This window comes from Bufo gargarizans, chromosome 1, assembly GCF_014858855.1.
Source record: "Bufo gargarizans isolate SCDJY-AF-19 chromosome 1, ASM1485885v1, whole genome shotgun sequence".
NCBI lineage: Eukaryota > Metazoa > Chordata > Amphibia > Anura > Bufonidae > Bufo > Bufo gargarizans.
The window spans coordinates 481920975-481934623 of record NC_058080.1 but is presented as its reverse complement, the minus strand read 5'-3'; the positions used below and the strand labels follow the sequence as shown (position 1 = coordinate 481934623).

At 49.5% G+C, this 13649-nt stretch overlaps 1 protein-coding gene across 2 annotated transcripts in view; it reads right to left on the bottom strand.

Moving 5' to 3' along the window:
- GKAP1 (G kinase anchoring protein 1) overlaps nucleotides 1–12774 on the bottom strand; it is a 36114-nt gene extending 23340 nt beyond the window's left edge. For both annotated transcript variants that reach the window (XM_044273751.1, XM_044273753.1), the window contains exons 1-5: nucleotides 12622–12774; nucleotides 8198–8270; nucleotides 6873–7108; nucleotides 4405–4545; nucleotides 3170–3247 (exon numbers count right to left, since the gene is read on the bottom strand). In XM_044273751.1, the coding sequence (XP_044129686.1) occupies nucleotides 3170–3247; nucleotides 4405–4545; nucleotides 6873–7091 (438 nt within the window). In that variant the 5' untranslated portion in view covers nucleotides 7092–7108; nucleotides 8198–8270; nucleotides 12622–12774. The remainder of the gene's footprint in view (nucleotides 1–3169; nucleotides 3248–4404; nucleotides 4546–6872; nucleotides 7109–8197; nucleotides 8271–12621) is intronic.
- Nucleotides 12775–13649: the final 875 nt, after the last annotated feature.

The window sequence follows — 13649 nt, the reverse complement described above, 5'->3', positions numbered from 1 at the left end:
GTCCGGAAACCACCAAGCGTTCCTATTGGCCTGCCGAAAGTAGTTAACCGGCTTGCTCGGCCATTTTTGGAATCTCCATAGAAATTTAATGGGGGCACACTGCGTTTGCGCGGCCACCAATTCCATTTACTTCTACGGGGCCGACTGAAATAGCCAAGCCAGCACTTGGCCATTTTCAGTGGCCCCATATAAATAAATTCACTTTCACTACGAGATAGGTGGGGGTCCTAGCGATATGCCCACATTGTCTGAGATGGGAAAACCCCTTTAATTCCTAATTGATCACTGCTGAGCATACAGAAGTGATAAAAACGTGTTTCTGCTATTTGTATGCAATTGGCTGGCACGAAGACCAGCACCTACACTGGCTGCTTTAAATCAGCACTTTAGTAGGGTTATGGGGTGTTTTTGGAGCCCAGAAGTGATCAAGTGATCGATCTCTGTCACCCTAATAGGTTGTACTTGGTTCACACTAGAACTAAAATCTTCTGGCAGGCTGTTGCGGCAGAGAAGCAGGCTGCCAGAGTTAATCGTATCCAACATTGCCGGAAAGTTCTGGAGCACTGCCAGACCCCATTGTCTATAATGGGACTCGGCAGGGAACCAGCTTGTTTCCGGCATTAGTCCCGCGATTCGGACAGAAAAATACAGCTGCAAACTCTGTATTTTTGTCTGGCCAAATCTCGGCATTAATGCGGAAACAGGCCGGATCCCATTATAGCCAATGGGCTCTGACAGGGAGAGGTAGCATCTGGCTATGCCAAATATGATGAACTACAGCGGGCTGTTCCTCTGCCAGGACAGTCCGCTGAAAGATTTTAGCGCTAGGGTGAAGCTAGCCTAAGCTAGTAGAAACCAAGTCTTATGTGGGTCTGCAATGGGGAATCTGAAACTACATGCGCTTCATTTTTGTGAATAATATAATGTAGGGCTGCACGATGTGGGAATTTTGTGCGATTGCGATTAGGGCCCTAAAAATTGCGATAACGATATGCGATGCAATATTTTAAGGGAATTGTGCTAGAGGTCTATTTGCTTGGATTTTCCCATATGAGCCGTTGACGCGGCTGGGTATGGCGCTGTGTTGTGGGGGGGATCTGTGGAGGGGCGCCGTTATATGGGGGGGGTGGGGGGGGGGAAAATCTGTGGAGGGGCGCCGTTATATGGGGGGGGGGTGGGGAATCTGTGGAGGGGCGCCGTTATATGTGCGGGGGGGGGGAGAAATCTGTGGAGGGGCGCCGTTATATGGGGGGGGGGGGGGGGGGAATCTGTGGAGGGGCGCCGTTATATGGGGGGGGGGGGGGAATCTGTGGAGGGGCGCCGTTATATGTGTGGGGGGGGGGGGGAATCTGTGGAGGGCGCCGCTATATGGGGGAAATCTGTGGAGGGGCGCCGTTATATGTGCGGGGGGGGGGGGAGAAATCTGTGGAGGGGCGCCGTTATATGGGGGGGGGGGGGGGAATCTGTGGAGGGGCGCCGTTATATGGGGGGGGGGGGGGGAAATCTGTGGAGGGGCGCCGTTATATGTGTGGGGGGGGGGGGAAATCTGTGGAGGGCGCCGCTGTATGGGAATCTGTGGGGGCCGTATGGGGAAATCTGTGGAGGGCGCCGCTATATGGGGGATCTGTGGAGGGCGCCGCTATATGGGGATCTGTGGAGGGCGCCGTTATATGGGGGGGGGGGGGAAATCTGTGGAGGGGCGCCGTTATATGTGTGGGGGGGGGGGGGGGGAATCTGTGGAGGGCGCCGCTATATGGGGGAAATCTGTGGAGGGCGCCGCTATATGGGGGATCTGTGGAGGGCGCCGCTGTATGGGGGATCTGTGGAGGGCGCCGCTATATGGGGGATCTGTGGAGGGCGCCGCTATATGGGGATCTGTGGAGGGCGCCGCTATATGGGGGATCTGTGGAGGGCGCCGCTATATGGGGGATCTGTGGAGGGCGCCGCTATATGGGGGATCTGTGGAGGGCGCCGCTATATGGGGGATCTGTGGAGGGCGCCGCTATATGGGGGATCTGTGGAGGGCGCCGCTATATGGGGGATCTGTGGAGGGCGCCGCTATATGGGGGATCTGTGGAGGGCGCCGCTATATGGGGGATCTGTGGAGGGCGCCGCTATATGGGGGATCTGTGGAGGGCGCCGCTATATGGGGGATCTGTGGAGGGCGCCGCTATATGGGGGATCTGTGGAGGGCGCCGCTATATGGGGGATCTGTGGAGGGCGCCGCTATATGGGGGATCTGTGGAGGGCGCCGCTATATGGGGGATCTGTGGAGGGCGCCGCTATATGGGGGATCTGTGGAGGGCGCCGCTATATGGGGGATCTGTGGAGGGCGCCGCTATATGGGGGATCTGTGGAGGGCGCCGCTATATGGGGGATCTGTGGAGGGCGCCGCTATATGGGGGATCTGTGGAGGGCGCCGCTATATGGGGGATCTGTGGAGGGCGCCGCTATATGGGGGGATCTGTGGAGGGCGCCGTTATGGGGGATCTGTGGAGGGCACTGTTATGGGGGACCTGTGGAGGGCACTGTTATAGGGGATGTGTGCTATGACACATAGGGCCATGAAGGGGGCCAGCATAAGACATACATATAGCATCTTATGCTGGTCCCCCTCATGGCCCTATGTGTCCCCTCATGTGTCCTAAACTGCGCACATAACTGCCTTTGTGTGTAAAGTATTTTACTAGTGTGTAAAACAATCTCTCTCCTATTGATAACAGGTCCGGCCTCTGTACTCACTGTCACTATGAATGCACTACAGCGAGCGGCAGCGAGTTGGCCGGCCGGCGCGTGACTGACGTCACTTAGTAACACTCCTCCCACCTCAGGAAGCAGGAGCATTTCTAAGTGACGTCAGTCACGCGCCGGCCGGCCAACTCGCTGCCGCTCGCTGTAGTGCATTCATCGTGACAGTGAGTACAGAGGCCGGACCTGTTATCAATAGGAGAGAGATTGTTTTACACACTAGTAAAATACTTTACACACAAAGGCAGTTATGTGCGCGGGGCCCCTTCATATATAATCGCGGCATTTTCGGGTCGGCCAAATCGCCATATCGCATTTGCCGATTATCGCGATTTGATTATTTTTTCGACTTATCGTGCAGCCCTAATATAATGTGACGCTTACTACTCTACATTACCTCACATACATAGAAATCATGTACCTTTTTCAGTTCTTCATATTCCAGCTTACTTAGCATTAATGCTTTCTGAAGATCTGCTTCATACATATCAGATGTAATCTAAAGCAAAGAACATAAATGAATAAGACCTGCTGAGGTAGCAGACATCCTCAGTTATGGATAGACTCTACAATCTATTACATCAGGTTTACCATTACGAGGTGCATTTCACATACTCCATGTAACTGCCATCTTCTATATGAGCCGTCAGATATGGTCATTAATGAAATGCCATCATAACTGTATGTGCTATATGGTGTCCCTGCAGTACAAAAAGCTATGCCAGTATAATAACTGATATTGAAGCATGGTGCATCTTATAAAGCTGTTAGTATGATTCTGTAGCAATAGGATCATGCAGAGACACACAGCATTATAAATCATGATAATGCCGTGCGCTACTGCCAGACGAGCAGTGTCCAAAACGGACGATCACGCTCACACATGGAGCGTGATTTCCGGACTGCACACGCTTGTGTGAAACAGCCCTAAGGGTGCAACTGTATATGAACCAATAGCAGTCTGCAAAAGTGACCAGTCTCCACAGCATTGCGAGTGACGCCAGGGAAGCTGGTCAGCGCCGTGGCCTGCTCCCTTCCTCCTTATGTTGTGATCGGCACGACTGAGAGATGCAGTGGTGCCAATGTAGGGATACAGAGGGACGCAAGTGCCAGGGACTAGAACCGGGTTAGAGCTGTTAGAACCTAGCCTCATAAAACTGGCGACAGATTCCCTTTAAGGGCTCATTCAGACGACCATATGTGTTTTGTGGTCCACATCCCCCTACCATTTGTTTGAAGAGGCCTTGGCATCCCATGAACATCATGGCCTCTTCCAAAGCCAGTGAACACATTGGTCACAGCTGAAGAATGAAGCCGAGCTGCAATACCAAGTACAGGCACCATTCAGTGGACTGAGCTGCGCTTGGTAGGCTGCGAGGAGGCCACAGCCGCAGCCTCTTCAAATAGCTGATTGGCGGGGGGGGAGGCCAGCTGTCGGACCCTCACCGATTAGGTATTAATGACCTATCCTAAGGATAGGTCATTAATATTAAATGCCTGAAAAACCCTTTTAGCTCAAGGACAACCATTATATTTATATAAAAACCTACATTCAGTATTTGTACACCTTTATGTCACTTTACTGTATTAGGTGCAGGAGAAATAATGGGGCACATAAATGCCTTTGTTGGCCTGGGCACACGTATACTAAGGTACCTGTTGGTCTTTCTGCTGCCACTGCTGCCAATTATCTCCTTGAACATTTTTAGTCACACTGTGTACTGCAGAGTCCTGCTGAGACCCACCGCTGGTGTGCGAAGATTTTTGGGGAATTTTCTTAAAGGCAAGATTCCTGAGCTGTGGAAAAAATAAAAAGCAAAATATCAGGCTTTTCTCAACAGAACCTCGCCAAAAGACCACCTCTTTGAGGAGACCGTTATCCAAACCAGAATTCCTGTGTCAGATTTGAAATTTTATCATATACTATGCATATTGCCCATCTTCTTTGAGAAGACCACCCTCCTAGACGATGCAATTTTGGGTGTTAATAATGTGACTATTAATAATTTGTACACTGCTATCCCCTTCCACAACACTGCACATTGTTAAACTATAGTTAAAAGGGCATTTTAAAATATTGTGACGTAATAGCACTACAAACATGGCAACTGTTACGATCAGCAGGAATTCTCCTGTTTTGTCTTCTTTCTATTAGTTTGCGATAGTAACTACGCAACCGTCTCACAACTGATCCATTAGTGTGGGTCAGAGTTTGCTCTTTAAATATTTCTGACTACTGCAGTAGGTAGCTGGTTATAGTGTAAGGCGACTTTCACACTCGCGTCTTGTCTTTCCGTTTGTGAGATCCGTCATGGGCTCTCACAAGCGGTCCAAAACAGATCAGTTTTGCCCTAATGCATTCGGAATGGAAAAGGATCTTCTCAGAAAGCACCAGTTTGCCTCCGTTCTGCCTCCATTCTGCTCTGGAGGCGGACACCAAAATGCTGCCTGCAGCTTCTTGCTGTCCGCTTAATGAAACTGAGCCAAACGGATCCGTCCTGGCACACAATGTAAGTCAATGGGGACGGATCCGTTTTTTCGCTGACACAATCTGGCACAATAGAAAACGGATCTGTCTCACATTTACTTTCAATAGAGTTTGTGCTGGCCCGGATCCGTCTTGTCTATGTTACAGATAATACAAATGGATCTGTTCATGACGGATGCATGCGGTTGTATTATTGTACCGGATCCGTTTTTACGGACCCGACCAAAACGCGAGTTTGTGAAAGTAGCCTAAGCTCTGGGCTTTTAAAGGGGTTTTCCAAGGTTTTACTACTGATGACCTTACCTCAAGATAGGTCATCAGTATCTGATCTGTGGAGGTCCAACACCCGGGACCCCCACAGATATGTTTGAGAAGGCAGCAGCTCTCTTGCGAGCTTCTCCTAAGCTAGTGACGGCATGTTCATCGGTTACACAGCCTAGGCGCAGCTCAACCCAATAGAAGTGAATGCGGCGAGTGAGTGCGTTACCAAGCACAACCGCAATACAATGAACGGCGCTGTGCTTGGCGAGCTGCAAGAAGGACAGTGGAGCTACTGCGGGGGTCCTGGGTGTCACTACAGTGGTCAGAGAAGGGCACTCACATGCGTACAGAGGGTTCTGAATGCTCCAGACAGATGCCCGCCAAGGTCACCATATAAGATCTGCTGTATCTCCAAGGACATCCACAGCATCACAGAATTGTTCTGCAGTAGTCCCTGCGGTGACCACGCAGACCATAAGAAACCGCGTGTATGAAGCAGGACTGCGTTCATGTACTCCATTCATGTGCTCGTTTGCGACCGATCTCTCATCATCATCGCCTGCTCTGGTGCAGTGAGAGTGCCCATTGGAGGAACGAATGGCAAATAATAGAAAGCATATTCTGCCTTGGTAAAATGATAGCCACATTAGAGTTTGCAGGAGGGCGGGAGAGTGCCTACTGCCATCATGCATAGTGCAGTGACCCACAGGACTAACACCAGGTGTCATGGTGCGCCATTAGCTTCCATGCCAGTTCACATCCGGTATTCATGAGGAAACATTGACCAGCCTTTGGTATTTCCAGGACATTGTGGAACAAGTCCTACTGCCTTTTTACGCTTTGAATTCCATGCTGATTTATTCTATTATATGTAGAAGGGGCTTTGAAAACCCAATTCACATGTATTGTATTGTCATTTGTAAATCTACAAGTCAATCAGCATTCACATGAGAAATACTCTAAAGAGGAGGACGACACCCGGGACCCCCACCCATCAGCTGTTTGAGAAGGCAACGACACTTCTGTGAGCACCGCAGCCTTCTCCGTGCTTACCAAGCACAGCGTTGCAGCTCAGCCCTATTCACTTCTATGGGGCTGAGCTGCTCCTAGGCCACGGGACCAATAAATGTGTTCTCAACGGTCTAAAAAAAGTTGTGAGAGCGCCACTGTCTTCTCAACCAGCCGATCGACGGGGATCCCTGTTGTCAGACTCCCACCAATCAGATACTGATGAACTATCCTGAGGATAAGTCATCAGTAATAAAATCTTGGAAAACCCCTTTCAGAGAAGTTATCAAGATAAAAAAATAAAATAAATGTATCGACAATTAGAAAACATGGGCTAATAAAAGGTATTTATGCCATCGACCATTACCTCATTAGCCTCACTCTGTTGCTGTTCCTTCCTTTTCTTCCTCTTCTCCTTCTTTTTCTCATTTGTATTGTTTTTCCCCCCTGCGGCAGATCCGCGCAGTTTTCCTGCACTGCGGCCGCCCTTTGTCTTCTCAGAATCAGAATCACTGCTGCTGTCTACTTTTAGCAAAGCAAAGCGAGAAGCAGTGGTGGGGACCATGCTCACCACAGCCGAAGCCATTACTAAACAGAGACTTCCTGAAAAACAAATGCGATCCAAACTGTTACATTACACCGTACCTAAAAGTGCCCGGTCACATTCCATGGCAATAGAGGCATGCATGTGGGAGAGAGGAGAAAGCCGCTGTCCCAGAAGAACCATCCCGCTTTACCCCACCATCTGTACAGGGAGAGTAGGGAGGCCCACATTAGTCAGCTGGCACCACTGCATTTGGCTGCCCATAATATAATATGCATGAGGACCTTACATCTCACACCTTAAAGGGTTATTCACGACTTTGGTAAGTTTTTACTTTTGGCCAGTACTGTGCTGCACCTAAAGAAAGAAATCCGCTCACCTGCTCCCTGCCACTCCTCTCAAGGATGACTGGTGGCATGTCACTGCCGAGTCACTTGCCACCCCCAAGGCCAGTCGTAAGCAGCACTGGAGTAAGTGACCAGTTGCAAGCCGGAAGTAAACAAGACGGGAACTGGAAGACGGACGCACCGAACCCAGCATACAGGACCAGAGTGGCAGGGAGCAGGTGAGTAGGAATTTTTAACAACAGAGGAAGGCTGTGGGCATCGCAGACTCAAGCCTCCTTTGCTGCTCGATTCATTCATTTTGATTCATGATTCACTTGTTTCCAGGGGCAGGACAGATACAAGATGGCTGGGATAGAAGCTGTGCGCATGCGCGATCCCTTAGTCCCGGCCACCAGAGAGGGCAGCACTTTTGCCTATAGTGTTCAAGCATGGCCAACACTGCTGGAATGCAGGGTGGTCATAATCCCTGGATATGAGCAGTGAGGTGATTGAAACATATGAAGCCAGCAAATAAGGCAATATGGACAATCACAATACATTAGTAAGTGCCTTGTATTAATTTTCTCTACATGATAAATGCCATTTGCTAAAGAGAGACAGCCCTTTAAAGGGATCGGCCAATACCATAAAGTACTATGATGCAGCGAGTTCAGGTCAGAGGAGCCGCTGTTGGTCCAGGAGATGAGGCCGACACATGGGCTGTGTAGCCTGGACCTCTCATGGTCATGTGCATAAGCCCTAAGATCCGGCAGCTGGAAAGAAAGGCAATAGTTGGTAGTCACACTACAACCTGATACTTACCCTGAGAAGAGAGCTGAACAGTAAGTTCTTGGGTCTTGGTGGAGACTCAAAGGCTCAGTGACAAGTTTCCAATCTGAAGAAAGAAACAAAGCAGGTGAAGTTTAACGTAAGACATGACTTTTTATTTTAACCTAGCTGTCTTGAGGCAACGCCATTGTCGCCCCATAGAGCTGCATTACTCATAGGCTTCAGAGCCACGGGGGCAACAAGGGAGGTCAGAACATGACTTGGTACTAGGGTCAAGGCCAGTGAGCACTACGGTAAAAGCCACTGACTAGTCATATCTGTAAGAGGCATTTTTCCTCTAAAGACTTCAGGTGGCTCACCACTACCTGTTGTATTTGAAAGTGACTTGAGGCTTACAACATTGCTGCGTGTATATATCAGTGCTTGAAGATATACCTATTTCTGAATACCAGAATATGGAGGTTACCAAAACTCAGGTTGTCCTTTCCACTACCCGGAGGGGCACAGCTAGAGGTCAGATACGCTAGACGTCAAATCTTCCTTAAGTATTGTCCTCAGCATCTCAGCGGGATATGGTCATCCTCAGGACAGGACATCAATATGAGATCAGCGGGGGTCCAACACCCGATACCCCCTGCTGATCAGCTGTTTGAGGAAGCTCCAATGAGAGCTGTAGCCCCCCCGCAGCTCACCGAGCACGGTGCTGTCCATTGTATAGCGGCTGTGCTTGGTATTGTAGTTCAGCCCCATTCACTTGCGCCCAGGCCATGTGATCTAGAAAGAGGCCTAAGCACTCATGGAGCACCGTGGCCTCTGTGCTGCTGACCAGAGAGGGTCCCGGGAGTCAGACCCCCGCTGATCTGATATTGCTTACCCATCCTGAGGATAGGCCATAGATATGGAAATCCCAGACCATCCCTTTAAAAGGGTCGTCCATGATGGACTTTTTTATTTTTAAACTCCCCTCGCCAATGGACCTGTGTAGAGTAATATATTTACCTGCTCCCTTCCACTCTGTGGCTCCAGAGCCAGTCACTGCACTTCCTAAACTTCTTGCACAGATGGGGTGACTTGTGCTGCTGCCAATGACTGGCCTCAGCAGTGACGTGTCTCTCACATCATAGCTGGAGTCAGTCACACGTGACCCCGTCCACGCAGGAAGTTTAGATGCAAGGGCTGGAAAGCAGTGAAAATAGCCCTGGACCCACAGAGTGGAAGGGAGCATTATGTCTAAAACGATCAAGACGGATCAGGCACTAAAAATCATTGTAAGGGGACTTTCACACTAGTGTTAGAAGAATCCGGCAGGCAGTTCCGTTGCCGTAACTGCCTGCCGGATCCGGAAATCCGTATGCAAACGGATATCTTTTTTTCCGGATCAGTTAGACTTTTGCATTGAAATACCAGATCCGTCTTACCTCTATCATCCGGAATAACGGATCCAGTATTTTTTTTTTTCAGCATCTAGAAAGCACTGCGCATGCGCAGACCGGAAAACCAGATTCGGTGATGGGTAATTTCCGGAACACTTGATCCGGCATTAATACATTTCAATGGAAATGAATGCCAGATCCGGCAAGTGAGGTAGTGTTCTGGGATTTTGGCAAAAAAAAAAAAAAAACAACGCAGCATGCGGTTCATCAAATACTGTAAAAGGGACTGAACTGAAGACATCCTGATGCATACTGAACGGATTCCTTTCCATTCAGAAAGCATTAGAACAAACCGGATGCGTTCTTTTGCAGTATTGAGACCCTTTACTGGATTTCAATTCCAGAAAAGAATAACGCTAGTGTGAAAGTACCCTGAGACAATGGGCGCCGGATCAGTTTTATTTTGTGCCCGAGAAAAAGGATCCCGTCCCTATTGACTTACATTGCGTTTCATGCCAGATCCGTCTTGCTCTGCATCCCATGCCAGTAAGAAAAACGCTGCTTGAAGTGGTTTTTTGTCCGGCATGGGAGCGCAAACCAAACGGAATTCATTCTGGGGCACTCTGTCCTGTTCAGTTTTGTCCCCAATGACAATGAATCCCCGGGGACAAAACAGAAGCGTTTTCCTCCGGTAGTAAGATCCTATGACGGATCTTAATACTGGAAAGGAAAAACGCAGATTTGAAAGTAGCCCAAGTATATTCCCTTTTTCCCTTAACAGGTCCAGCTGGGGGGAGAGAAAGTTTTGAAAATAAATAAGGCCAATTGTAGACAACCCCTTTAAGGGCTCAGGCACAGAACTGTATTTTCTTCATTGTGCTGCACATACGATTCAATGGGACCATGGACACATCCATTTCTTCGCAGATCCACGTATCCATCTCACTGCACGCCGTATTCTTGTACGTTTTGCAAAAAAATAAAAATGGAACGTGCAGTAGGACCAGGTAGATTCATTGGACTTTAGGAAATACTGGAGGAAACCCCATGTTATCGCTGCAGGCTGTCACCCAGCTTTCCCAGAGTCTGGTGTGCGACTAGGCAGATTCCCAGTGCTGGACCACAAACTCTCCAGTGGCCGGGACCTATACTGGTTGTCACCCAGCTTTCCCAGAAGCCTGATCAGTTAGTCTGGTGTGTGACTAGGCAGCTTCCCAGTGCTGGACCACAACCTCTCCAGTGGCCGGGACCTATACTGGTTGTCACCCAGCTTTCCCAGAAGCCTGATCACTTAGTCTGGTGTGTGACTAGGCAGCTTCCCAGTGCTGGACCACAACCTCTCCTGTGGCCAGTACCTATACTGGTTGTCACCCAGCTTTCCCAGAAGCCTGATCACTTAGTCTGGTGTTACTAGGCAGATTCGGCAACGGAATCTATTAATGCCGGATCAAGTGTTCCGGTTCCAAGTGTTCGTGCAGTGAGATGGATACGTGGATCTGCGAAGAAATGGATGTGTCCATGGTCCCATTGAATCGTATGTGCAGCACAATGAAGAAAATACAGTTCTGTGCCTGAGCCCTTAAAGGGGTTGTCTACAATTGGCCTTATTTATTTTCAAAACTTTCTCCCCCCCAGCTGGACCTGTTAAGGGAAAAAGGGAATATACTTGGGCTACTTTCAAATCTGCGTTTTTCCTTTCCAGTATTAAGATCAGTCATAGGATCTTACTACCGGAGGAAAACGCTTCTGTTTTGTCCCAGGGGATTCATTGTCATTGGGGACAAAACTGAACAGGACAGAGTGCCCCAGAATGAATTCCGTTTGGTTTGCGCTCCCATGCCGGACAAAAAACCACTTCAAGCAGCGTTTTTCTTACTGGCATGGGATGCAGAGCAAGACGGATCTGGCATGAAACGCAATGTAAGTCAATAGGGACGGGATCCTTTTTCTCGGGCACAAAATAAAACGGATCCGGCGCCCATTGTCTCAGGGTACTTTCACACTAGCGTTATTCTTTTCTGGAATTGAAATCCGGTAAAGGGTCTCAATACTGCAAAAGAACGCATCCGGTTTGTTCTAATGCTTTCTGAATGGAAAGGAATCCGTTCAGTATGCATCAGGATGTCTTCAGTTCAGTCCCTTTTACAGTATTTGATGAACCGCATGCTGCGTTGTTTTTTTTTTTTTTTTTTTTGCCAAAATCCCGGAACACTACCTCACTTGCCGGATCTGGCATTCATTTCCATTGAAATGTATTAATGCCGGATCAAGTGTTCCGGAAATTACCCATCACCGAATCTGGTTTTCCGGTCTGCGCATGCGCAGTGCTTTCTAGATGCGAAAAAAAAAAAATACTGGATCCGTTATTCCGGATGATAGAGGTAAGACGGATCTGGTATTTCAATGCAAAAGTCTAACTGATCCGGAAAAAAAGATATCCGTTTGCATACGGATTTCCGGATCCGGCAGGCAGTTACGGCAACGGAACTGCCTCTCCAGTGGCCGGTACCTATACTGGTTGTCACCCAGCTTTCCCAGAAGCCTGATCAGTTAGTCTGGTGTGTGACTAGGCAGCTTCCCAGTGCTGGACCACAACCTCTCCTGTGGCCAGTACCTATACTGGTTGTCACCCAGCTTTCCCAGAAGCCTGATCACTTAGTCTGGTGTGTGACTAGGCAGCTTCCCAGTGCTGGACCACAACCTCTCCTGTGGCCAGTACCTATACTGGTTGTCACCCAGCTTTCCCAGAAGCCTGATCACTTAGTCTGGTGTGTGACTAGGCAGATTCCCAGTGCTGGACCACAACCTCTCCAGTGGCTGGGACCTATATTGCTTTCCCAGTAACTTGCTGGTTTAGGTGGACATTGTCTTATTGACAGGACTTCTCTGCTGGATCTCGGCCCGGGCACAATCTCAGCCCCTCACTAGTCCACGGCCGCATATCCCGGGGGCACCAGTAAGTCCCCAGTAACTGAGCACAGGCCGCACACACGGTGGGAAACATCTCCGCAGCCCGGTGGTCCTGCCCGACCCGGGCACTGGAGCTGCCCTCACGTACACACGTAACGGGCCTCAGCCACCTACCTGACACTCCGCTCCGTTATGACGTCAGCGCCGGCGGGTGACCCTGTGATGAGGCAATGGCCGGAGAGGTAATAACTTACAGCGTCCACAACACCTGCTATGCACAGCTACTCTCTCTACGGAAGCCTGTCAGGGGCAGAATGCAGCCGGCAAGCTCCGCCCACTGGATACGCAGGCGCTGGGCGGGGTCAGGAGATGGGACGCCACTATACTGTCCTGTGCACCTAATGTCCCCATGACAAGGGCACCAAAGTGGGTGTGGCTAAATAGACAAAATGCATTGACGTCACATCTGCGCCTGTGATGTCATGTGTCCACAGTAAGGCTGAGGCTACTGTTGCACCACATTAGATCTAATGCTTGTCAAGTGTGACTCAGGACATGCTGCCATTGTGATGCCACAGACCTGACGGATGTTTCATGTTCCACAGCCTGTGCCATGTGACTGCGACTATTCTGTGACTCCATTGTATTTTTACAGCCAAATCACAGCTCAGAAATAGTTGTGGACAAGTCGCACTTATTTTTTTTCGTGCCACACATGTCGCCGTGGACTTCTAGCCCTGTGGACTGCTTTGTTTGGAACCCATTTTTTCATTAAAAGGGGATATCTGGTAAATTATATGGATGACCTATCCTCAGGAATGGTCATCAATAGCAGGTCAGTGGGGGTCCCCCACCAATCAGCTGTTAGAAGAGGTTGGGGCTCTGTGACATCAGCGTTCGTCGGTCACATGGGCTACTTGCAGCTCAGCCCCATTGAAGTGAATAGGGATGAGATGCAATACCAAGCACTGCGACTGTACTATGTATGGCGCTGTGCTTGGGGAGCTGGCGGCTCTTTGGAAGAGCTGATCGGCGGGGGTGCCGTGACGTAATAATGATGAGCTAACCTGAGGATAGGTCCTCATTATTATTTACCGGATGACCCCTTTAAGACTACATCCACACGTGCTTGAAAATTCAGCTGAAAAGTTCGCTGCGGTGCCACAGAAATCCCAGTGGCTTTCACCCTCTCCACTGGAATC